Source organism: Panthera onca, chromosome B3, assembly GCF_046562875.1.
Source record: "Panthera onca isolate mPanOnc1 chromosome B3, mPanOnc1 haplotype 2, whole genome shotgun sequence".
Lineage (NCBI taxonomy): Eukaryota > Metazoa > Chordata > Mammalia > Carnivora > Felidae > Panthera > Panthera onca.
In genome coordinates, this window is record NC_138344.1 from 34,147,383 (window position 1) to 34,171,660 (window position 24,278).

Sequence of the window (24,278 nt, forward strand, 5' to 3'; positions counted from 1 at the left end):
AATGCTGTTGACTATGTGCCCAACACTATAACTAGGAGCTCTGCACATCCTATCACATTTAGCCCTTCCAACCACCCCTTAAAGGAGCTACTATTATTATTCTCATTGTAAAAATAAAAAAACCACAGAGGTTCTAAGGTTAAATGAATGAATGAACCACCCAAAGAATATATCATTCTAGCCCTTAAGGAATCACTTTGCCACATGGCACTCTAGAGCTATGGCTATTAATTCACATGCACTGTGTGCTATGAGCTTCGCCGGTGGTGTTATCTATTACATCATGTGTTATACGCAGTACGAAGTATTTTTTTTATTATAGCGTATATTTTGTTATCATTGTTTACTGGCTAAGACAGGTCTATCGTACACAGTTCAAAAGGTACACAGGTGTACAGGGCAGTGGAAGTCTCTCACCTGCCTCCACCCCCAGCCACCCCCTTTCCTCTCCTTTGCTGTATATCCCTCCAGAGGGGGGATGAACAAGTATGTTAACGCCTTTTACACAAAAAGTAGCATCTCATACATGTTGCTCTGCAACTTGCTCCTCTTACCTGACAAGACATCCTGGCGGTCATTTTCTATCAGTACATATAGAACTGCATCATTCTCGGGGCGCGGTTAAGCGTCCGACTTCGGCTCAGGTCATGATCTCGCGGTTCGTGAGTTCAAGCCCCGCGTCAGGCTCTGTGCTGATGGCTCAGAGCCTGGAGCGTGCTTCAGATTCTGTGTCTCCCTCTCTCTGGCCCTCCCCCCGTTCATGCTTTGTCTCTCTCTGTCTCAAAAATAAATAAACGTTAAAAAAAAATTAAAAAAAAAAAAAGAACTGCATCATTCTCTTTGATCACCTGCCTTGTGTCTCTTATTGAGGGACATTTAGGTTTTTGCAACAGACGGATAATGAAAAGTGGTTCAGAGAGCATTCTGCACACTTAGAGTGGATTTACATGGTGAAGTATTAGAAATGGAAAAGCTGGGTCAAAGGGCTATTTATCGTTTATTTTTAATGTAAAAAATCGACTTTAGAGTTTTAATTTAAATTCTGGTTCGTTAACATGCAGTGTAACCATAAGTGTGCAATACGGTGGTTCAACACTTACATACACCACAACAGAAATTATTCATAAAGCATAACATTTGCTTTTTTGAAAGGTATAATTCAGTGGTTTTTTTTAGTACAGCCACAAGATTGTGCACCCCTCCCCACTATCTAATTCCAAAATATTTTCATTGCTACCAAGAGAAACCCTGTCCCCACTGTATTTAATTTTAATTTTTAATTTTGATAGGTTTTGCCAAATTGCTTCATCAAAATTTAAAAAAAAAAACAAAAAACATTTTTGACCCACTTCTAGAACTGTGTCAGTTTCTAAGGTGCCTTTCCTTCCCCCTCCTCACATACAACAGTATCTCACTGGTCTCATCTGAGGAGGTTAAGTCCAAATTCAGGAAAGACAAGGCACACTCCCACCCGCACCATTCTGCTGCGTCCTGCAAAGAAACTGGATCCCGGCATGTTTCGCACACGGACAAAAGCCCCAAAAGTCCAGCTTGACTTCGTGGCCCTTTACATTCTTTAGGGAATGCGTGCAATCTCTACAAGTGAACGCGGCCACTCTCCTAATTCTGACAAGACCAACGGCGTTCTAGTGACCTCAATGTTTTTACAAGGTCCTAAGAACCTAAATGCTCCTGCCACCGGAAAATCAAGGAAGGAACAGGCCTTCCCCGTGTTCGTTCTCAAACCCATGCACCAACCCCAGACCAGGTTGTTTGTCCTTGGCTCACAGTTACCGGTGCCGACAGTGTCAGCGACAGGACCCCAGATAAGGCTTGCTTGGCATAAGGCCCCCTCCTCCCACCACCTGCCAGTCCCTGCTTATCTGGGAAACCGACCCTGAGCTGCTACCCAGAGTCCGCTGCGCGGCCTCCAGCCCCACGCTGAGCCACACCAGCTAAACAACACCGGGAGCACAATGCTTTCTTCCCCCTTTTTTCCTTTTCCTCATGCGTTTTTATGAACATCCACAGGGAAGATAATTAAAACCTGCAAGGAAACCAGCTGGCAGCGAAAAAGAAAATCTTGGTGACTTGGGGACGACGCCACATGTTTATGGGTGAGTTTTGTAAGCAACAGGCCTATAAAAAAAGGAGGCTCTTATAAATAAATGCCACATTCTTCAAAGCTCTGTATAAACTACATTCTTTTTAGGGAGGGAGGGGGAGCTACCGGCATATTCATGTTCCTTCCTCGTCATTTCAATTCCAACGAGGGGAAAGGAATCCTAATTGTACCATTTCCTAGGAGCACAGCAGTGATGTCGCCGAGGCTCTGCACCGGTGTGCGCACGGGTGTAGGTGCACACACACTCAGAAGAGGGACAACAAGGGAAGAGGAAGAGGCACATGAGGGCCTTTATTTAGCAAAGCGGAACAGAACAAAGGAGCCGGAGAGTGGCACCGCGTCACCTCTGATTGGGTTTTCTGGCTACTAAGCGCGTAGACCTTAACTCGAAAGACAGAACTTCTGCCTTCCTCTCCCGAGTGCTGAGTGTTGTCTGAACGGCATCAAGATTTGGGGGAGCCAGTGTAATCCCCTTTCATTTTTCATCTGCCTTGCTGACTGCAAAGAGAAACAGGGCCGCTCGCCTCTCCGCGTGTGACACCGGGCTTGAGGCACGCACATTCCAGAGTGGCCTTCCCCAGGAGCCAGCTGTGTGCAGGTAACTGAAGCCTGCCCTTAGCCTTGCTGTTAATAAGAGTAATTGGTACGCCACTGAGGGGCTGCTGGAGCGCTGCGATTCGCTCTGCATGGGGGGGCTCCCCATACCATATGCGCATGCAGTGGTGATAGAAATATTTTCCATATGAGCTCTCCTCACACATGCTGAAGTGCTCCAGGCTGAGTTAGGCCGGCCCATTTGTCATTTACTCCACACAGTAAAAAACCAACAGGGAAGTCGCAAACTCCAGCCACAACTAGAGGGCAATGGTCTGCTCTCAGCTTTCCAGCATCACAAACCCATTCAGTCCCTCCAGCTCCCATTCAAGACCCCGACCCCCGCACAGGCCCAGAAAATATCTGCAGAGCAGAGGACACGGGTAACTAACAGGCTAAAAGCCTGAAACAAATGACCCGTTGCTGCACACCTCTGAGCCACATGTCTGTTTTGAACCGACCGGCGAGCCTGCTGCTGATAGAGCCACGGCTCTACCCGAAGCCTGGCTTTGGGAGCATTCTTGCTTCCACTGCAGAGAAGGGAAAGTAATCACATTAAGCTTTCAGAGCCCGCTCTGTCCTGACAATGCCAACAAAAGGCAAAGCTGCGATGTGGCCCCTGGCCTTTTTAGGAGATGGACTTTTCACTTGGCCTTTCAAAGAGGAAGAGGAGTTCGGGAAAGAGGCTGTCTTTTCATTCATTACTCGGGCACTGATCGGGCTTGGAGACCTTTCGTCAGAGGAAAGAGCAAAAGGAGCGGACGAGCACATTCGTTGCAGGCTTGTTTGCAGGTGAGGGTAGATACACCTAAGTGCTTCCCTCTCCAGGCTACACGGTCCCCCTCCAGTCTCTTTGCCCGCATCAAGACCTGGCTCCCAGAGCATCTATGATGTTCAAAGATGTATTCAGCACACACAGGAGCTAAACCCGTAAGAATAAATCATCCTGCTGGGCCTTAAACACGCCTTCCTGCCGTAGTAGATCTGGGCATAGTCCTAGCCCTGTCATGTATCACTATTCCTCTTCAAACCTATGACATAAAGTTAAACACAGATTTTTTTTCAAGCACATCCAGGCAGAAAGGGAGGAAAATGTGATGCAGAAGCAGTCAAGAAAAGCAATTCCTCTAGCATGCGTATCCTTTCTGCAACACTGGAGGAAAATTCTCAAAAGGTAACAGTCCCTATCGGAATCTGACACGCACATTTTTTTTTTTTTTTCCTACAACGGCAGGAGGAGAAACGTGCACGCTGCAGGCATCTGTCACCAAGGCCATGCCAACTCCCCAGTGGGGCAACTGTACAGACAACCTCAGAATGAGATTTTAGAAATGATGGGATTCTCCAAGAAGAAAAGAAGTCTTTCTGGAAGAAAAGGCAGAGCAAGCCTAAAAAAGCAATATAAAGCATTCCTCTTTGCACCCCGTAAAAACCCAGCCCCTCTTCCCTCTTGGTAGATAGAAAAGGAAATACCGTGCTGACAAAAATACAACTTCTGACAAGATATTTTATTTGGCTTACCTCTCCCCCAGGTCTTGCTAACACTGCTGTTTGAACGTGGAGCAGTGTTAATATCAGGTAGCTGACAAACATTATTACCCAAAGTTAGAACCACCCTAGAGGAGAACTCCGTCTGCCAAGTGCTAACAGCTAGCAGATGCACTTGTGTCTCGGGATTCCAGCCCTGGAGTTCCGCTAGGCACTGCGCTGGTTCCCTCCGCTCTCCCTCACTGTACTACCCGGAGCTCCGAGCTCAGCCTCTGCTCTGAAGAAAACTGGTAAGCTGATCTCTTCATGTAATAACTTCTCCCGGCTGGGGGAGGGGACAGGAGCCAGCTGGGAGCTGGGGGGCTGCCTTTAACAGAAAGCAGAAAGGGGAGGGACAGAAATGATCAATGTGGAGCTCTGCATCTGGTCTCATTCATGAAAAGGGCCCCAAGGTAAGCACTCCGCACGCAGGGGGAAGACCCCTGCTTCATCAGGCGGCAGGGAGCTCTACAGCCGTGAGCTGGGAGACCTGAAGCCTTCCCGGTCCGGGGTCCGCTGCCGACCGACAAGCTGTCTGCCTGGGTACACTGTCAACCCATTCTGGGCCTCAGTTGGTTTTCCTCCCGGTATGATCAAGGGTTGGGTAGATGACCTCGGAATTCCCTTTTGGTTCTGATTTGAAGGCTGCAGGAATCCAGGCAGTCCAAGGCTGGCTGTGTTATCGAGGGCAGCCTCGAAGGGGAAACACGTCATAAGGGTGCTGTGCGTTCGTGCACTGACCATAGGGGCACGATCGGATGGGAACTGAAGAAGCCACTCTGTCCCCCTCTTGCGATCTCCCTGGGGCACTGTGCCCAACCAAGAGCTTGAGGAATTCTTACAGACTGTGTAAAAATAAATGGTAAGGTGGGAATAATGAAGCCCAGGTGCTAGACGGCACTGGCAGAGAGCACGGAAAATCGTGATGGTTTTCGAGAAATACCTCTGGGTAGCAAGCATCAGCTTGACCGTCAACGTGGGGCTTGGGGACAGAGGGAGCATGGGAGCAGGCTGGGCAGTGGGTCTTGCAAAAGCCTACGGTCTCCTTGCGACGCACCCGAAGTGGCCTGTTATTATGAACTAACGGTTCATTGTTTAAAATAGGTTGAGAACCCACCAAGAATTAGATTCTGCTTGGCATTCTGATGCAGTGGAACAGCCTGGGCCCTGGAACCAGGGAGATGTCAGTTCAAACCCCAGGTCTACCACTAACTCCCTGGGGGGTCTGTGGGAGGGTATTTGAGTCCAGTGAGCCCCAGCCGCCCCACCTGTGAAATGGGGAAAGGCCACCTGATGGTTTTGATGACAACCCATGAGATCAACTAGGCCCCAAACTTGGCACAGCTCCTGATGCACAGTAAGGGCTGAAGACATCAGCTTTCTCTTTGATCTGAAATAAATATCGACATTCAGTCCCAGAAAGGAAATTAACTCAGGTTGTGGACATTTTCTTGCATTCATTAGGGAACTTCAAACCAACTGTAGTTTGTAATCACCTCGGAACGTTTATTATCTATCACTAGTCACGTGACAAATTACTAGTGGGGAGTTTTTTGGGGGGTTGGGTGAAGGGACTTAGAATCCCTTTTTCCAAGGCTAGAAGAAACAGAGAGTATGTTGGAGAGAGTATCTCCAGTTAGACAAAGGAAGGATGGAATTTCTTCTCTTCTCCCTCCTCCTCTTCTTCCTCCTTCTCACTCATTATTATTATTATTGTTCAGCCTCGGGTGTGTTTTTTTGCTGCTGACCGAAGGGGCGCTGTCGTCTGCTCAACAACCTCATCAGAAATGCAGGCGTCGTCCAAGGAAGCCAAAGCTCTTGAAAGACCAGGGGGTCTTGTCCAGTCCAGGGTTTGGGAAACTTTCTGTAAAGCGTTCGATAGTAAATATTTTTGGCTTTGCAAACCATGTGATTTCTGTGGCAGCTATTCAACCCTGCGGTCCCAGAACACAAGCAGCCATATACAAAATACACACTAAAGGGCGGGGCTGTGTTCCAGAAACACTTTACTGAAACAGGCAGGAGGCCAGATTTGGCTGTAGTTTGCCAGCCCCTGGTACAGACAACTTCCCAATCGTCCTTCAACCCACTGTAATCTGGCTTTTGACCTCTGCTCCACTACAAGGGCTCTGGAATTGTCTCCAATGGCCCCTGTGTCATAAAATGCAGAGGCTAATTTCATAGGGCTTATCTTATTTGACTTCTGTGCAGCATGAACCATTTCCTCGATTTCTGAATATGATGGTCAAATATACACAACATAAAATTTTACCATTTTAACCATTTTTTAGAGTACAATTCAGTGGCATTAAAGTATGCTCCCATGGGGCTCCTGGGTGGCTCAGTCGGTTAAGTGTCCAACTTGGGCTCAGGTCATGATCTCACGGTTTGTGGGTTCAAGCCCCGCATCGGGCTCTGTGCTGACAGCTCACAGCCTGGACCCTGCTTTGGATTCTGTGTCTCCCTCTCGCTCTGCTCCTCCCCTGCTGACGCTCTGTCTCTCTCTCTCTCTCTCTCTCTCAAAAATAAACATTAAAAAAAGTTCTTTTTAAAGTACGCTCACAATGTTGTGCAACCATCACCACCACCCATTTCCAGGACTGTTTCATCATCTCAGGCAGAGGCAATAACTCCCCAATTCTCCTTCCCCCCACCCCTCGTAATCCCCCCCCCGCCTCTCTCTCTCTTTTAAAGTGTATGTATTTATTTTGAGACAGAGACAGCGCTAGTGGGGTAGAGGCAGAGAGAGAGGGAGACAGAGAATCCAAGCTGACAGTGTGGAGCCCGATGTGGGGCTCGAACCCACAAAACTGTGAGACCGTGACCTGAGCCAAAACCAAGAGTCGGATGCCCACCCGACTGAGCCACCCAGGTGCCCCACCCCTGGTAATCTCTATTCGACCTTCTTATCTCTCTGAATTTGCCTACCCTAGGTTCCTCATCAAACTGCAATCATACAATATTTGTGCTCTTGTGTCTGGCTCATTCCCCTTTGCGTAACCTTTTCAAGGTTCATCATGCTGTAGCGTGTATCAGTACTTCGTTTATTTTAGGCTGAATAATATTCCATTATATGCATATGCCACATTTTGTTTATCCGTTCCTTTGCTGGCAGGTGCGTGGCTTGTTTCCACCTTTTGGCTCCTGTGAAGAATGCTGCTCTGAACATGAGCGTACAAGTATCTGTTTGAGTCCCTGCCCTCAGTTCTTTGGGGCACATACCAAGGAGGAGAAGTGCTGTATCATACGGTAATTCCACGTCTGACTTTTTCAGGAAGACCAAACTGTTTCCCACAGTGGCTGCATCATGTTCTATTCCCCGCAGCAATGCATGACGGTTCCAATTTCTCTGCATCCTTTCCAATGCTCATTATTTTCCACTGTTCTGATAATAGCTATCTTAAGGGGTATGAAATACATGCCCTCCTTTCTGAACCACCCTCTTCCCTTAGCTCCCAGACCACCACTCTCGTTTTCCTTTGCCTCCAATTAGCCAGCATTCCTCTAACACCAAGAGTCCCAGCTCTATTCTGGGAACTTTACATATAGTGTGCCACATGCTCCTGACAACAGCCTTATTAGATTAAATAGCTTGCTCCATGCCACAGAATGGGTGGGTGGGCAGAGCCAGTCTTCTGGGCTCCTAGGACCTAGCCGTGAGTGCCTACGCTATGCTGTCACCACCTCTCTGGACACGCTCCAGTCCCCTTGCCCCATCCTGGGCCTACCCCCTCAATGGTTGTGCTCATGCCCTCTCTTCTCTATCCCCTCTCCTTGGGTCATGTCATTCTTTCACTGGCCTCAACCACTCTTTACGTGCCAGTGACTCTCCACATCAGTCTACGGCCAGCTCTTCCTCCTGACCCGCCAGCCCGTAGATCCCGTTGCCCCGTGGATACTTGGATCTCTCAAATGCACTCCAAACTCAGCAGCACTAAAACCAAACTACTGGTTTCCTGACACCTGTTCTTCCTGTTTTCTCCATTGATGACGTCAGTGGATGACATCATTACCCATCTAACTCCCAGAAAACTGGGTGTCATCTTGAGCCCGCTACTCCCTCACTTGCTTATCTAAACCATCACCTGGTCTGACTGAGTTTTCTCCGATAGATCTCTCCAGCTTGCCCATGGCCTCGGACTCCTGCTGTCGCTGTTCCCATCTGGGCCTCCATCATCTCTTCCTGACTTTTTGTAGCACAACCTGGCAAGGTCTCACGCTGGTCTTTCCCCTTCCAGCCTTCTTTTCCACCGCAACCTTTGGGGTTCATCTTCCCAATGAATCTAATCATGTCACTCCTCTAATTCTCTTTTTTTTCCCCCTTTTTATTTTGAAATAATTTTGTATTTATGGGGCAGGGGCAAGACAGCACGGAGTGTCACGGTATATCTTCACCCAGCTCCTTCTGATGTTAACATCTTAAGCAGCTATGTACATTCATGCAAACCAGAACATTAACACTGGTCTGGTACTAACTAAAATAAGGACTTAATGTTAATTTTTTCTCAGTATCCTCTGAAAGTCCCTTTTCTGTTCCAGGGCCCAGCCCAGGATCCCACACTGCATCTAGTCAGCGTGTCTCCTCTGTTCAGTGACAGTTTGCTCACCCTTTGTTTTCAAAGAGCGTTTTCAAAGACACTTTCAAAGAGTCCCGGTCAGGCATTTTGCGGAATGTCCCTCAATCTGGTTTTACCTGATGTTTTCTCACGATGAGACTGAAGTGACGGGTTTGGGGGAAGAATGCTGCAGAGGTAAAGTACCCTTCCCATCACGTCGTCAGGGGTAAACTATATGAACATGACATTATGGTGATGTTATTAACCTTCATTACTTGGTGAAGGTGGTGTCGTCCAGGTTTGCTCATTGTGAAGTTATTATTTTTCCTTTTCTATACCCTATTCGTTAGAAGTGAGTCAGTGAGTCCAGAGGAATTAAGCTCCACTTCCTGGAGTGGGGGGGGGGGTATCAAAGCACGTTTGGACAGATGTTAAAACCATCATGATAATTAACACATACTTTGGGGGAGATACTTTGAAGCTAGGCAAATATCCCGTTTCTCAGAGTTTTGCCCACTATTTTAAATATTCAGCAGCAGCTCTTTCCTGCAGGAATTATTACTGTAGGACTCTAAACGCTGATTTTCTGTTTCCCTCATGCCTTCTACATATCTATCAATCAGAATCCATCAGTATAGATTATTTGTTCCTCCTCTCGCCTTTATGCATTAATCCAATCATTTATTTATTCTTCCCTGCTTCTTACAATCTTTTGATGGCTCAGGTATGAAGTCCAAACTCCTTATTATGACACTTTGCAATCTAGTCTCTTCTTGCCCTTCTAGCTTCCTTCCCCTCTCATCTGTTCACACACACTCTACCCTGCAGACATCTCCACACACAAGACATTATCCTCAAATGCCATGTGTCCTTGTGCTCTGTGCATTCATGTTAGTTCTTTTCTCTAGAATGTCATTCCCCCATCCTCTGTGGGTTAGCTCCATCACTCTCTGCCTCTTTGAAAATTCAGCTCGAGTTGTTTATAAGCACCAAATATTGGAAGCCACCTAAATGTTCACCAATGAAGACTAAAAGAGTAATTTGTGACATCCATAAGACGGGATATTCTACAGCAGGAAAAGAAATAAACAAAACAGGAAAAACATGAACGTGCTTCCTTTGGAGTGATGTGAAACATTTCCAAGATCTATTCCTTAGCGAGAAAAGGTAGGATGCACAGCAATGTGACTACTGTTCTATTATTTGCACATGTATGTTTACAATTGCTGGTATACCTATCCACCATCTGTGGAAGAACATGCTAGAGACTAGCAAAACATGGCTGCCTCCAGGGAAGGGAAGTCAGCAGCTTCAGGGCAGAGACGGGAGGGAAACTGCTTACTATATAGTCACTTAGTCACATGTGGCTATCGAGCACTTGCAATGTGGCTGTTCCAAATTGCGATGTGTTGTTATATGTGAAATACACTTTGTACCCATTCTAAGCCTGGTACAAAAAAAATAAAGGATCTCATTAATAGTTTTTATGCTGATTAGATATTGAAACGATAACTATATATATCTGGATTAAATAAAATATAGTATTAAAACTAATTTTACTTGTTTTGTTTTAATTTTTTTAAATGTGGCTACTAGGAAGATTTCAATCACGTCACATTTCTATTGGAGGGCACTTTTATAACCTTTTCATACTTACTGAATTGTCAAACATGTGAATGAACTGCTGTTCCAAAAGTAAATAAAAATGAAAAAATAGGAATAATAACAATTAATGATATAAATAAATGCACACATCCCCTCCCCCAATGATCTGCTTAAATGTCACCTTTTCTGGGAGTTGTGCCTTGCCGGGCTCCCTGCCAAGCTGAGGGCAGTGCCCCTGGCCTTGGTCCTCAGGCATCCCCTGATGACCTACAACACTGTGTTTGTCCTACTGTATCGTAATTGTTAACTAACGTATCTGCCTTCATCTATAGAGAGCAAGGTCTTGATGACTGGCGACGTGTCCTTTTGTGTTCCCAAGACTCTGCACATGGACAGCCTCATACAGTGTGTGCTGAATAGGGAAAGGAGACAAGGGAAGGTCCAGTGGGAAACTCTCGTTAGCTTGTGACAGGTCTTCTGATGGTGCGTTTTAGAAACCACAAGAGGGAAAACGAAAAGGAGAAATTCTCAGAAGGTACATCCCTCAAGGAAATGCCAATAATTTCCAACCTAACTTTTGGGTGACCTAGAAGAGGGAAAATATAAGTGATAGGGAAAACACATGCAAGAATCAGAAAGTCGGGAAACAAATATTTTCCTGATGCCACACATTTCACGTTCAATATAATCATGTCCTTCTGTCTTAATAACAGCAACAACGAAAGAGCAAACCTGTAGCAGATAGCACCTCTAAGGCTATTTTGTTTCCCTCAAAACACGTCTGTGCCTTTATGAAGGAAGAAGTGAGATGCAGCCCTCTCCACGGAGGTATATGCTGTATGGCTAAATTGTTAAAACTATGTCGATTTCCTTAAATATGCTTACATCGTGGGGACGAGGTGGGAAAAGTCTCGGTCAAGAAGTTGCCTATGGGTCTGGGAGGAGAAGCAGGTGTTAGTAATTAACTCTCCCTTTGTGTGGACCAAGGAGCCATTAAATAGCCAAGGGAGCAGGAAATGAGGAAAGCAAAGAGGAGTTCTCTGATCCCATCGCTGGAGAACAGAAGGAAAGTCGCGAGAGCCTAAAGCAAAGGGAGTCACTGCATTCTTCCCTTTCTCTCATTTCTGCCTTAAAGGGCCCGAAGCATGGCTGCACAGGCACCTGTCACCAGCGGGGCAGCGATGCCGTTAGGCTGAGCACCTCTCTGGGTTGCTGGAAGGAGGGCTATGTTCCCCTGGATCAGCTCTGAAGTAGTTCCAGGAGCAGGGCCAGAGCCTGTCACGGAGGTGCTCACAAAAAGCACACGGGGCAGGCTCATCTGACGTCTGAGGGCACACTGGGAAATTAATTCAGAGAAGGCATCTGGGCCACTCCCAGGTTGACCGTAGTCTTTACTCCATGGCAGAGGTTCTCAAATCGTGGTCCTTGGATCCACATCATCAGGCAACTTGTTAGAAACGCAAACACACTTACTGAATCGGTAACAGATGGGGGCCCATCGATCTGTGTTGGCACACGCCCTGTGGATACCCGCCCAAGTTTGAGAATCGCTCTGAGCAACAGTTCTCTGTCTAGTAACCCTTAGTTCAAATCGTAGAACTTAAAAATATTACTTAATAAAAATGCATTTGCTTAGAAAGTGTGACTATCAGATATTAAAACATAGTCTAGAGTTACAATAATTTTTTTTTAACATTTATTTATTTTTGAGACAGAGAGAGACAGAGCATAAACGGGGGAGGGTCAGAGAGAGGGAGACACAGAATCTGAAACAGGCTCCAGGCTCTGAGCTGTCAGCACAGAGCCCGACGTGGGGCTCGAACCCATGGACCGTGAGATCATGACCTGAGCTGAAGTCGGCCGCTTAACCGACTGAGCCACCCAGGCGCCCCTAGAGTTACAATAATTTTAAAAAGTGGCAAACACTGCCAGTGTGGGAAAGACAGACTATTTATACAACTAAGCATGGAAAGAATTTAATGTGTAGTCAACGAGTCACCTCAAGTCAGCAAAGGAAAGGATGGAAAGGGTTGAGAATACTGCTAACCATTTGGCAAGAAAATAAAGTCATCTTCCTAGTTTATAGCATATGCTAAAAACAAATGGCAGGCAGATTCAGTATTTCAATGCCAACAAGAGAAGTATAAAATCAATAAAAGAAAATAGGTCAACATTTCTACATTCTTGAAGCCACGAAGGACTTTTAAGCATGGCTCGAACAAAGGCAGAAACCATAAAGGAAAAGATTTATGCAAATTTTTAGGGTTCTGTGAATTAAAAATACCATAAACTAAATGAAAAGTCAAATACCCAGTAGAAAATGTATTGATCTTGTTCCTTTGCTAAGATATCAGTACCTATCATGCGCTAGAACCCAGAGTGTAGATACCAGCAAAAGCGGAGTCCGTTCCTATCTTTATAGACCTCACTCGCTGGTGCAGGAGGCCAAATTAATGAAATCCACAAAGTAAATCTAAGCCTGCAGGTGGAATGGGCTGAGGAGGGAAGATGTGTGGTGAGCTAGAGGCCTGTCCCCATTAGGGAGACTGCCTTGCAATGGCAGCAAGTGGTGTTCAAGAGGATCTGAGAGGAAGCAGGTGTGGACAGATAGAGTAAGCAAGTGGAGGCGCCCCATGAGATTAGGCGAAGGCCAAGAGGGGGCAGTGACAAGGAGTTTTGTCCTTTTCCTACTGAGGATCTGTTTTAAGGACAGAGGTGGCAGTTACGTGACTAGATTTGCATTTTCAAAGTCCACTCTGTGATGGAGAAACAAACTGGAAAGAGGCAAGATCGGAAGCTGGGAGACCAGGTGGAGTAAGGCTGTGGCCCAGATGAAAAAAGAAGAGCTTAAACCAGGATGGTGGAAAGAAGTGAACATTTTCGATGGCAATGTACAACATAGATAATGGAAAAGGGTTTATGCCCATAAAAAGACCCATAAATCAGATAAAGGCAATTTTAATAGTGAGAGCAATGGAGAAACAATGTAAATTCTCCATGGTGTATTCAAAAAGTGAAATCCTAGTCAGTTAAGAATCTGCCTCTTGATCTCGGCTCAGGTATTGATCTCACGGTTCGTGAGATCGGGCCCTGAGTCAGGCTCTGTGCTGACAGCACAGACCCTGATTCTCTCTCTTTCTTCTCTCTGCCTCTCTTCTACTTGCACACAACTGCTCTCTCTCTCTCTCTCTCTCAATAAATAAATAAACTTAAAAAAAATCAAATGACCATGTTATATATTGATGGATATGGGTACATTTTGATGTTAAGAGAAAAATAGGCCACATAAATGGAAGGAGAATCTTTTCAGCAAATGGTGCTGGATAACTGGATGTCCACGTGCAGAAGAATGAAGTTGGGCCCCTACCTCACACCACACACAAAAATTACCTCAAGGGGCAAATGGGCGGCTCAGTAGGTTGAGCGTCTGACTCTTGATTTCAGCTCAGGTCATGATCCCAGGGTCTTGGGATTGAGCCCCGCATGGGGGGTCTGAGCTCCAGCTGAACATAGAACCTGCTTAGGATTCTGTGTCTTTCCCTCTGCCCCTCCCCTCTGCATCCATGTGCGCTTCCTCTCTCTCTCAAATACAATTTAAAAATTAACTCAAAATAGGTCACAGATTGTGGCAGATAGAATATTGAATATGTTACATTGCACGGCAAAGGGAGTTAAGATAGCAGAAGGAATCAAGGTGGCTAATCAGATGATTTTTTTTTAATGTTTATTTTTGAGAGAGAGAGAGAGAGGAAGAGGAAGAGAGAGAGAGAGCATAAGCAAGGGAAGGGCAGAGAGAGAGGGAGACACAGAATTCAAAGCAGGCTCCAGGCTCTGAGCTGTCAGCACAGAGCCCGACCTGGGGCTTGAATTCACGAACCATATGATCATGACCTGAGCCGAAGTCAGCCCCTTAACTGACTGAGCCATCCAGACGCCCCTCAGATGATTTTAAAATAGGCATATTATCTTGGGATATCCAGGTGGGCCCAATGTAATAACCAGGTCCCTAAATGTGGGAGACAGAGGCAGAAGAGGAAGTCAGAGTGATTTGATGTGAGAATGCAGCATGCCATCACTGGCTTCGAAGATGAAAGGGAGCCATGAGCCAAAAGAGGTGGGCCAACTCTAGAACACAGAAGAGGCAAGAAGGCAGGGATTGATTCTTCCCTAGAGCTTCCACATGGAATGCGACCTTGTCGACACCTTGATGTTAGCCTAGTGAGACCTATTTTAGACTTCTGACTTCCAGAGCTGTAAGAAAATCAATTTGTGTTAGGTTACTGACCCAAACGTAGAAGCTAAAACTATAAAACCCTTAGGAGAAAACACCAGAGTAACTTCATGACCTTGGGTCATAATTGGTTTCCTAGATATGACATCAAAAGCACAAGTGTCAAAGGAAACAAATGGGACTTCATCAAAATCGAAGACTTTTGTGCTGCAAGTGATCACATCAAGAAAATGAAAAGAGGTGCGCCTGGGTGGCTCAGTCGGTTGAGCGAACGACTTCGGCTCAGGTCACGATCTCGCGGTCCGTGAGTTCGAGCCCCGCGTTGGGCTCTGTGCTGACAGCTCAGAGCCTGGAGCCTGTTTCAGATTCTGTGTCTCCCTCTCTCTGACCCTCCCCCATTCGTGCTCTGTCTCTCTCTGTCTCAAAAATAAATAAACGTTAAAAAAATACAAAAAAAAAAGAAAATGAAAAGACAACCCACCAAATGGGAGAAAATAGTCACAAATTATATGTCTGATAAGGGATTTGTGTCCAGAATATATAAAAAATTCTTACAACTTAATAAATAATAAAAAGATAATCCAATTAAAAACAGACAAAGGAGGGGCGCCTGGGTGGTTCAGTCGGTTAAACGTCCGACTTCAGCTCAGGTCATGATCTCACAGTTCGTGAGTTCAAGCCCTGCGTCGGGCTCTGTGCTAACAGCTCGGAGCCTGGAGCCTGCTTTAGATTCTGTGTCTCCCTCTCTCTCTCTGCCCCTCCCCTGCCCACACTCTGTCTGTCTCTCTCAAAAATAAAATGAAAACATAAAAAAAAAAGTAGACAAAGGACATTTGCAACTACGTGGATGCAACTGAAGGGTATTATGCTAAGTGAAATTCAGAGAAAGACAAATATCATATGACTTCACTCATACGAGGACTTTAAGATACTAATAGATGAACATAAGGGAAGGGAAGCAAAAATAATGTAAAAACTGGGAGGGGGGCAAAACATAAGAGACTCTTAAATACAGAGAACAGACAGAAGGTTACTGGAGAGGTAGTAGGAGGGGGGATAGGCTAAATGGGTAAGGGGCACTAAGGAATCTACTCCTGAAATCATTGTTGTACTATATGCTAACTTGGATGCAAATTAAACAATTAATTAATTATTTAAAAAACAGGCAGAGGACTTGAATAGACATTTCTCCCAAGAAGAAACACAAATGGCCCATAAGCACATGAAAAGATGCTCAACATCATTAGTCATTAGGGAAATGAAAATCAAAACCACAGTAAAACCACTTCATACCTCCTAGCCAAAAATATAGGTAGTAAAAAATGTTGGTGAGGATGTGCAGAAATTGGAGCCCTCACGCACCACTGGCGGTAACGTAAAATGGTGCAGCCACGGTAGACACCAGTCGGGCAGCTGCACCATAAAGTTAAGTGTAGAGTTATCCGGCAATCCTCTGCATCTACCCAAGAGAAATGAAAACACACGCCTACACAAAAACTTGAACATGGATGCTCATAGCAGCAATATTCATGATAGCCAAAAAGTGGAAACAACTCAAGTGCCCATCACACGACAAAAGCATAAATAAAATGTGGCGTGTCCCGATATGACGTATTATTTGGCCATAAAGAGAAATGAAGTGCTGATACGCACTACAACACGGTGGGCCTCGAAAATACCGCACTAAGTGAAAGAAGGTAGTCACCAAGGTCACTTGGTGAAGACCACCTATTACCCATTTAGATGACATGTCCAGGAGAGGCAAATTTATAGAGATAGGAAGTAGATGGGTAGTTTCCTAGGCCCGAGAAGTGTGGGGAGGAGAGGGGGACAGGATTTCTTCTTAGGGGGATGAACATCTCTAAAAATTATATTGTGGCAATGGTCGCACAACTCTGAATATACTAAAAATATGGCATTGTACACTTTTCATGGGTGCATAGTATATGTGAATTATTTCTTTTTTTTTTTTAATTTTTTTAACGTTTATTTATTTTTGAGACAGAGAGAGACAGAGCATGAACGGGGGAGGGGCAGAGAGAGAGGGAGACACAGAATCGGAAGGAGGCTCCAGGCTCTGAGCCATCGGCCCAGAGCCCGACGCGGGGCTCGAACTCACGGACCATGAGATCGTGACCTGAGCTGAAGTCAGAGGCTTAACCGACTGAGCCACCCAGGTGCCCCATATGTGAATTATTTCTTAAAAAAATTATTTATTTTAATGTTTATTTCTTTTTGAGAGAGAGAAAGAGAGCACAAGCAGGGGAGGGTCAGGGAGACAAGGAGACACAGAATCTGAAGCAGGCTCCAGGCTCTGAGCTGTCAGCACAGAGCCCGACGTGGGGCTTGAACCCACAAAACCGTGAGATCACAACCTGAGCTGAAGTTGGATGCTTAGCCGACTGAGCCACCCAGGCACCCCACTTAAAATTTTTTTTAAGTTAATGTTTATTTATTTTTGAGAGACAGAGCATGAGTGAGAGAGGAGCAGAGAGGGAGACACAGAATCTGAAGCAGGGTCCAGGCTCTGAGCCATCAGGACAGAGCCCGATGCAGGGCTCAAACCCATGAACTGTGAGATCATGACCTGAGCTGAAGTCGGACACTTAACTGACTGAGCCACCCAGGTGCCCCTAAGTGAATTATTTCTTAATAAAGCTGTTTTCCAAAAGCAGGCCATAATATGGCCCCTTTAATATAATTCTATTTGGGGTAAACAGGAGCGGTGATGTATGACATTCTTGTTCTTAAAATTTTAGTCATGCTGAAGAAAATTTAGTTATTCTTTTTCTACGATGGGCAGCAGAAAAACAGAGTAACAAATCCAAAATTATTCTCACTTGGAAGAAATGATGCTTATAACAGTAAAAATGGGAAAGACTGTGAATAGTGGGCTCACAAATGAAGATATACAGATGCAATATGAAAAAGGAATAGGAAAAACAATTTAGCATCAGTGGTAGCCGAAGTGTTACAGAACCAGATAACTGGATGCCACGTTCACATAACACCCTAGGAAATAATCTTCATGAACGACAGTTGTCATTGGCAAGGGGAGCAGGTAGTCTGACATAGGGCTGATGAGAATGAAAAGCAGAACAGGTGCCCTAAGAGCTGGGCTCCTAAAGCTCTGATGTGCACACGAATCACCTGGCCGCCTCACTCAGCGAAGACCCACCAAAGTGACTTCTTACCCTGGGCCTCCTCTCCTGCTTCAGTCCCCACCCCCCCTTGCTCTACCTCCCCCCTCTCTTTCTTCTCTCCCTCCCACCAGCGAAGGTGCTGAGTTAGCTGGCAGGAAGAGCAGCAAGGCCACACCTAGTCTGGGAGTTGTGACTTCTGTTAACCTCAGTTTGCTGGAACCAGTCGTGATCTTGGCATTGACTGTAATGGGCCCCCAAGCCGCTGAAGCAGCCATTCTGGTGGCTAGTGATCTGTTCTGCCAAACTATTCCCTAGCTTGCATACAGAGCTTGTCCACCTTTTATCAAGTGTTTCTACCAGGGGTGTTTGATTTTCTTCTCTCCGTAGAAAAAGATTGGAAGAGGAGGTGAAGGTGTAGTCAGTAAAAACCAGCAAGAAGAAGTCAGTAAAAATTGTAAGAGTGGATACCACAGCTCAAAGCACTGCCGTCCAGCTCCAACTGATGTTGGGGTAAGCGGCCAAAGATACTTTACAAGTCTCCGAGGGCGAAAATTTATGTTCCTAAGTGTAATTCCAAAGCAAAATCCAATAAACCAAATCATTACGAAAGAGGTCAAGGTTTCAATAGTTATTGTGTGTATTATTTAATATTTATTGTGCCAGGCATTAGGCTGGGAGGTAGACATGATCCCCATTTAATCCTCAAATCCTGTGGATTAATAGTCCCTCATTTTATGATTGATGAAGCTGAAGAATGGAAAAAGTAAAACTATCTTCAGTATACTTTACTTAAGAAAACACGGATGTATATAGGATGCATTAGAAAAAAAATAATTTTCTAATTTCTGAATTTCTAATAATTTAGAAAAACAGAATTATTTTATTTCTTCTGTCTTTATTAAGTTCCTCCTTCCTAGCCCAGCACCTGGCATCAGGAGTGTTTAATCTAATTTAAAACAGAATAAATGTAGTTAATCACGAACCCTGGCTTTCAGCTAAAACTATTAGGCAAAAAAAAAAAAAAAAAAAAATCAAAGAGACCTCTTGTTGACAGAGAACTTTGTTCTGTATTTCTCATGATTAATATACACCGCCTGTTTTGAACAGAGACCATGTAGTTCATTTTGAAGCAATTATGAAATTTGTTTTCCCCCAGTAGCAAAATACAAAATGGTGCTGTCATGTTCAGAAGGGTGTCAAATGCCAGCAGAAAGGAAAGTTTTAAACATTTACCCCTTGTTTCGTCAAGATTATTAGTTAAGGTAATGTTAGCGGCTGTAACAGATAAACCTTGAGGTTTTAATGGCTTAAAAACACAAAGAGTTCCTCTCTTGTTTGGGTAAAGTCCAGATGGTGAGGCAGGCAGTGCTCTGTTCCACACAGCCCAGGCTGTCGGGGGCTCTGTCCGCTTCAGCACGTGGTTTCCAGAGTCACCCTGGACATTGACATCCATGTGGCAGGTGGGGAGGAGAGAAAGTAGAGGGTCACCGGACCTGGCTACCTTCCACTGGCCACATGCAACTGCAAGAAGGTAGGGAAATATGACCTAGCTGTCCAGGGCCCAGGAAAAACGAGTCATGGGCTTGGTAAACAACAAAACAGTCTGCCATCGTAGACAGGATGGGCTGAAGGGGAGAGTTCATCACAGTTTCCTGTATTATATAAACTGTGATATATGTTTATAGGAAGGTGACTCCAGATAGCCCAGACTTACACCCTGCTATTTACACCCTTAATACCTGCTTTACGTTCAGATTTGCCCCCCTGCCCCTGCTTCGTCTAAGACCAGCCAAGAAACCTGATGGACACACTAAAGAAGCAGCATCATCCCCACCAGTTGATGTACAGATATTCCAGTTCCAGAAACAGAAGCTGCAGCCCAATGAGAGAGTTATTGCTCATATTATGGGGTAAAGAGACGCAAGGAAATGAACATTTACCAAGTGGCTGCGGTAGCTGGCGCTTGACAGACATTATCTTATTTGATTTTAATAACTGCGGAGGAAGGAATTTTATTTCCATTTTCCACAAAGGGAGGAGGCTGAGGCTCACAGAATAGGCAACTCTCCCAAGGTTGCAGCAGTAATAAGAAGGGGGCGGTGCAGCAGTGTGGGTGCTGCCTTATAGCGTGTGTACTTTCCAGCACAATCCCGCTCCTGCAGAGCCAGGGGCTCGTGGGTGACACTGTGGAGCTCCTGAAATGGGAAGTTCCCGACAATACCCTCCACGGCAGCTCCCCACGCGCCTAGGGGCCACAACTCTCAGTGTTAAGGAGCCCCACGTACCACAAAAATACCCACAACATATGGGCCAGGACACTTGTCTCTAATCCTCATCACTGACCTTGATAACGGCAGAGGGGGAAGGACAAGGGGGTGTTTCCAGGTTAGCTGTCTTCCACTTTCAATTTTTGTGGTTTCCAGGAATAATCGCTTTGGAAAGTTGGGTATATGCCTGAGAGCAAGAGAGGTTGGCTACTGTTCAGTCTTACTGAAAGCAATTTTCCTAGGCTCACGCGTAGGCTCTGTCAGGCAAAATATTATAGTATAAACAAAAACATGGGTGGAAATCAACAAAATCTGAAAAATCTCAATGAAGAGGAGCGGCACGATTTAAGAAAATCCAAAAGAAGAATCATAAATGTGAACGGAAGTAGGTGTGTGTGTGTGTGTGTGTGTGTGTGTGTGTGTGTGTGTGTGTATTAGAGCCTAACTGATATTCTTGGGTACAGATCAGTGGTTTGTGACCTTTTTGTGTGTGTCTGTAGCACACTTTCAAATACCCAAATTTTTGGCTGCACATTTGAAGGGCTTTGAAGGTAAACACTGATGAGGAAAAACCAAGCTTCAAGAAGTTCCAAACGCTTCCCACATTGTCACATGATTTATTTGTGTCTCCGCCGCCCCCCCCCCCCCCCCCCCCCGCCATTTGAGAACAATTGTTTACCACCCTGAGCAACAGGCTTCTTTACATTCCCAAGAAGTGTCTGCATATCTCAATAAAGGGCCATTTTCCATACGTGCTAACTTGATGTGACGCTGTGGCTCTTACCTCATGGCACAGAAAACTGCCCCCTCATTCTCTGTCACATCCCCTTAACCTGCTCACTTAAACACATCTGACGGACTCTGTAAGAGAACCCATTCAAGTTTGAAGCAAAAATGACTTTCACATCCAGATGAGCATTTGGCAGAGTTCTTGGGGTGCCAATGCTATGCGACAGCCCAACACAGGCTCTGGGGAGTCACATCAGCTAATTGGAAAGGTGTCCGGTAAAAGTCACGACATTTGCACAAGTGAGATACTAAGCCCCCTTTCGCACACACAGTCCTTCACCCAGCCCATAAACATGCCAAGAGAGGGTTCAATGTCCTGTTTCAAGTACAGCGCTGAAGAAACAGTTTCTTTCAGGAAAAATACAAACAAACCCAGCTTTAAAAGAGAATCTCTAAACTAGACCTAAGAACAGTGCAATAAAACTGCCAAGAACGACAGCATTTCTGTCTACTCGGTAGGCCTTCAAGGGACTGTCTCCTAACGAGAAAGAAGTCACTCGAAAATATTCCGCCTGTGCCAGTGATGTGTGATTTAAGAGAGGAAATACTCAGAGGCTTAAGAGACCTTTGCAGGGAGCCTGGAAGCTGGCTGTAAGTTTGAAGACATTTGCATTCCCTGGAATCCAGGCTCATTTATCTCTGGGAACCACCAGGATGTAGAGTCCATAAACTGTGATTTTAGAAGGTCCCCAAGTGAGCAATGAATCAGAACAAAATGAAACTCGGCGCAAGTAGGTAGCAATTTATCGTGACTTTGTCCCCTGTATATGAGGGAAAATTCAGACATCTGCAATGAAATGGGGATGGGTCAGTGAAAACACTTTACACTTTGATAACGTATCCAGGAGCAGAATGGGGCTGAACAGGATTGGTTCTCATTTTCTCAGCTCAGTCGATGCAGCTGTTTCCTGGGCATCTGTGGGCATCCGTCAGAAGCTCCTTCAGGAGTGAGAGCCCTGCTCCAGGGTCTTGAGGTCTCGAGGGAACAGGGAGGGCACTGAGTGTGAGGTCAGGGGTGCTAAGGCAGAGCTACCGAATGTCAGATCTCCTCACCAGGGCTCACCGACGACCATGGTTTTCTCCCGCACTTAAGGGACCAGAGAGATTTCTGCTTCTCAAAAATCCCAACTGCTTCTGACTTTTCAGCATGATTTAGGACATATATTTCTGTGTCTGGGTTCCATTTCCTCAGAGTTGGAATGTTCTGTCCATGGACTGTGATAATAGTAGTCAGTTATTTCTAACTCATGGCTTGGGAAAACATCCCATGAATACATAAAATGTTTGCATGACGTTCTTTCTGCATTGTAAATCTGTATAATTGACTCTCAATCTCATAGTCTGAATAAACTTATCCATGGGCACTTTTCAACCACCATCTCCCCCGATGGCTCTGAGCCCAGGCCTGGCCTCGTCCAGTTGTGTATCCTTCACTGCCTCACTGCCTTCTGCGAGTTTCCATTTCCAAGTCTTGCCAACATTAGAAATCCAAAACATCTATAATTAAATTCATAATCTGGTGGTTATGAATGTCAGTTTTAACTTTAGACCGCCTGGAGTCAAATTCTGGTTGTACCACACACTAGCTGTGCGTCCTTGGGCAAGTAACTCCAGCTCCACGTGCCTCGCATTCCCCGTCTAGAAAAATCTGATGATTGATGTTACCTATCCCTTAGGGCTATCATGAGAATTAAATGAGATATTACACGTAAAACACTTAACGTGGTGTCTGATGCATACTAAGAGGTTAGTAGACATTCGCTCTTTTTACTCTGCATTGCAAAATTGATGTCTATATTTCCGTCATGGGTACCAGCCATTCTCTACACGAGGCAGGGAATGCCGAAGACCGCAGAGTCCACGATTACCGCAGCAGTGGGGGTTCAGCTGTGCTCTTGGATGGTCCCTTTTCATACAAGGAGAGGGAGGGCGGGGCAAGTGGGAAAGGCAGTTCTTCCCGATATAAAGAAGGAAGGGCCCAGAGCTAATCCCCACCCTCCTCCTGTGGTCACAGTCAACATTGCTAATCATCTATGCCACTCTTCCCCAGAATCCTTTCTCCTGGGAACATGAGAGTTGCCGTCTCCTGGGTCAGAATTGGCACAATGGCTGAAACTTGTGCTCCACACTTCCTCTGTAGCCAAAGCTTCTCCCGTCTAGAAGAAGGTACCATTGAGAGAAGAACCTACCCCACAGGACAGCCCCACAGACTATTCAAGTCGAAGAGGGCCACATAAGCCTTTGAGTGGCTTCTACCAACTGTTACCAGTCCCCGTGGCTCTCCCCTGGTGTGGGCAGGGGTCTGGGAAGACAACCCTGGCCCTCAGCAATCTCCGGGCTCAGTTCTTCTTCACTCCATCCTTCTGGCCCTCACTTACATTTTCTTTTCTCTCTGATCCCGATCTCAGAGGGCAGAGAGTCTAAGAGCAATCGTTTCCAGAGGTGTCTGGATTTCTTGTCCTCCAGGATAATCTAGGTCAAGCAGCTCCACAGTCAGATAGGCTTGGGAAAGGCTGTCCTCCAGAAACCTGCCTTTACAGAGGCACAATATATACGCACGTGCTGAAGGCTTGGAGAAATCCTGCAGAGGAGAAGCCTGTTTGACCTTGTCTGATCAGTGTGTCCCCAACGTGTCTGTCTCTGGCACCGTTTCCCCAACGTGATACCGACGGATATGCCAAGATCCAGTGCCCTACAGCACACGTTTTGGGGAAGCACGCTTTCCAGTCAAATCTATAATTTCTCTTTCTCTTATTCATCACACCAATTAGTGGCCAAGTCCTGGCAAATTCTTTCATCAAATGTCTCCTGACTCCACCTCCTCCCCTCTATTCCCATGGTTTCCACCCTGATGTAGTTGTTCACTTGCTCAGTCCTGCACTAAGGTCTGAGCAGCCGGTGAGCCCAATGTCCCTCCCCTCCCCTCCCCTCCCTCCCCTTGCCATCACACTCCCCCTGTCAAACTGTCTTGCTAATACACCCACGTCATTGTAATGGGCTGACTGGTGGTCTCCTCAGTGATACATCCAAATCCTTATCCCCAGAAGCTGTGAATGTGAATGATGGGGTTGAGGACACACACACTACCTCAAAATATGGCACTTGAGCACATTGACTGGAACTTCACACAGGGAACTTGAGAAATGGCAGATGCAGGAAGGACTCTGATCTCCTCCTGAAACAGGTCATAGGACCCTCCTGTGACAGGTGCCCTCCCTCTACCCGGAGGAAAGGGGCACCTTCATCCCCAAGATGGAGGGACACCCAGAGCAAACTGAACAAACAGGCCTTGCTAAGTTGCCCCCAGTGTACCACTCTTGGACCCCTCGGTCCTACGTCAGTTCCCCACCGCTCTCCATTCTTCATCAAACCTGGTGTAGAGACACTCAGGTTGAACCCTTTCTTTGGGTCTTCATTTCCTTAAAGGCCTCCGTGTCACGT

General features: G+C 45.8%; 1 protein-coding gene and 2 long non-coding RNA genes across 7 annotated transcripts in view; 2 read left to right on the forward strand and 1 right to left on the reverse strand.

Moving 5' to 3' along the window:
• Nucleotides 1–24,278, reverse strand: part of THSD4 (thrombospondin type 1 domain containing 4) — a 571,917-nt gene that overhangs the window by 195,110 nt on the left and 352,529 nt on the right. Inside the window, exon 1 of one of the 5 annotated variants that reach the window (XM_060620988.3) lies at nucleotides 4,241–4,436. The exons of the other annotated variants lie outside the window; for them this stretch is intronic. Coding sequence (XP_060476971.1) covers nucleotides 4,241–4,312 — 72 coding nt within the window. The 5' untranslated portion in view covers nucleotides 4,313–4,436. Of the gene's footprint in view, nucleotides 1–4,240; nucleotides 4,437–24,278 lie in introns of those variants that run through there. 5 annotated transcript variants of the gene reach the window in all.
• On the forward strand, nucleotides 1,320–4,234 carry LOC132670433 (uncharacterized). Its single transcript, XR_009606668.3, has 3 exons — nucleotides 1,320–2,117; nucleotides 2,306–2,723; nucleotides 3,954–4,234. It is a non-coding gene; the product is annotated as an uncharacterized LOC132670433 (long non-coding RNA).
• On the forward strand, nucleotides 4,392–10,326 carry LOC132670434 (uncharacterized). The gene is made up of 3 exons (XR_009606669.3): nucleotides 4,392–4,497; nucleotides 7,362–7,495; nucleotides 8,786–10,326. It is a non-coding gene; the product is annotated as an uncharacterized LOC132670434 (long non-coding RNA).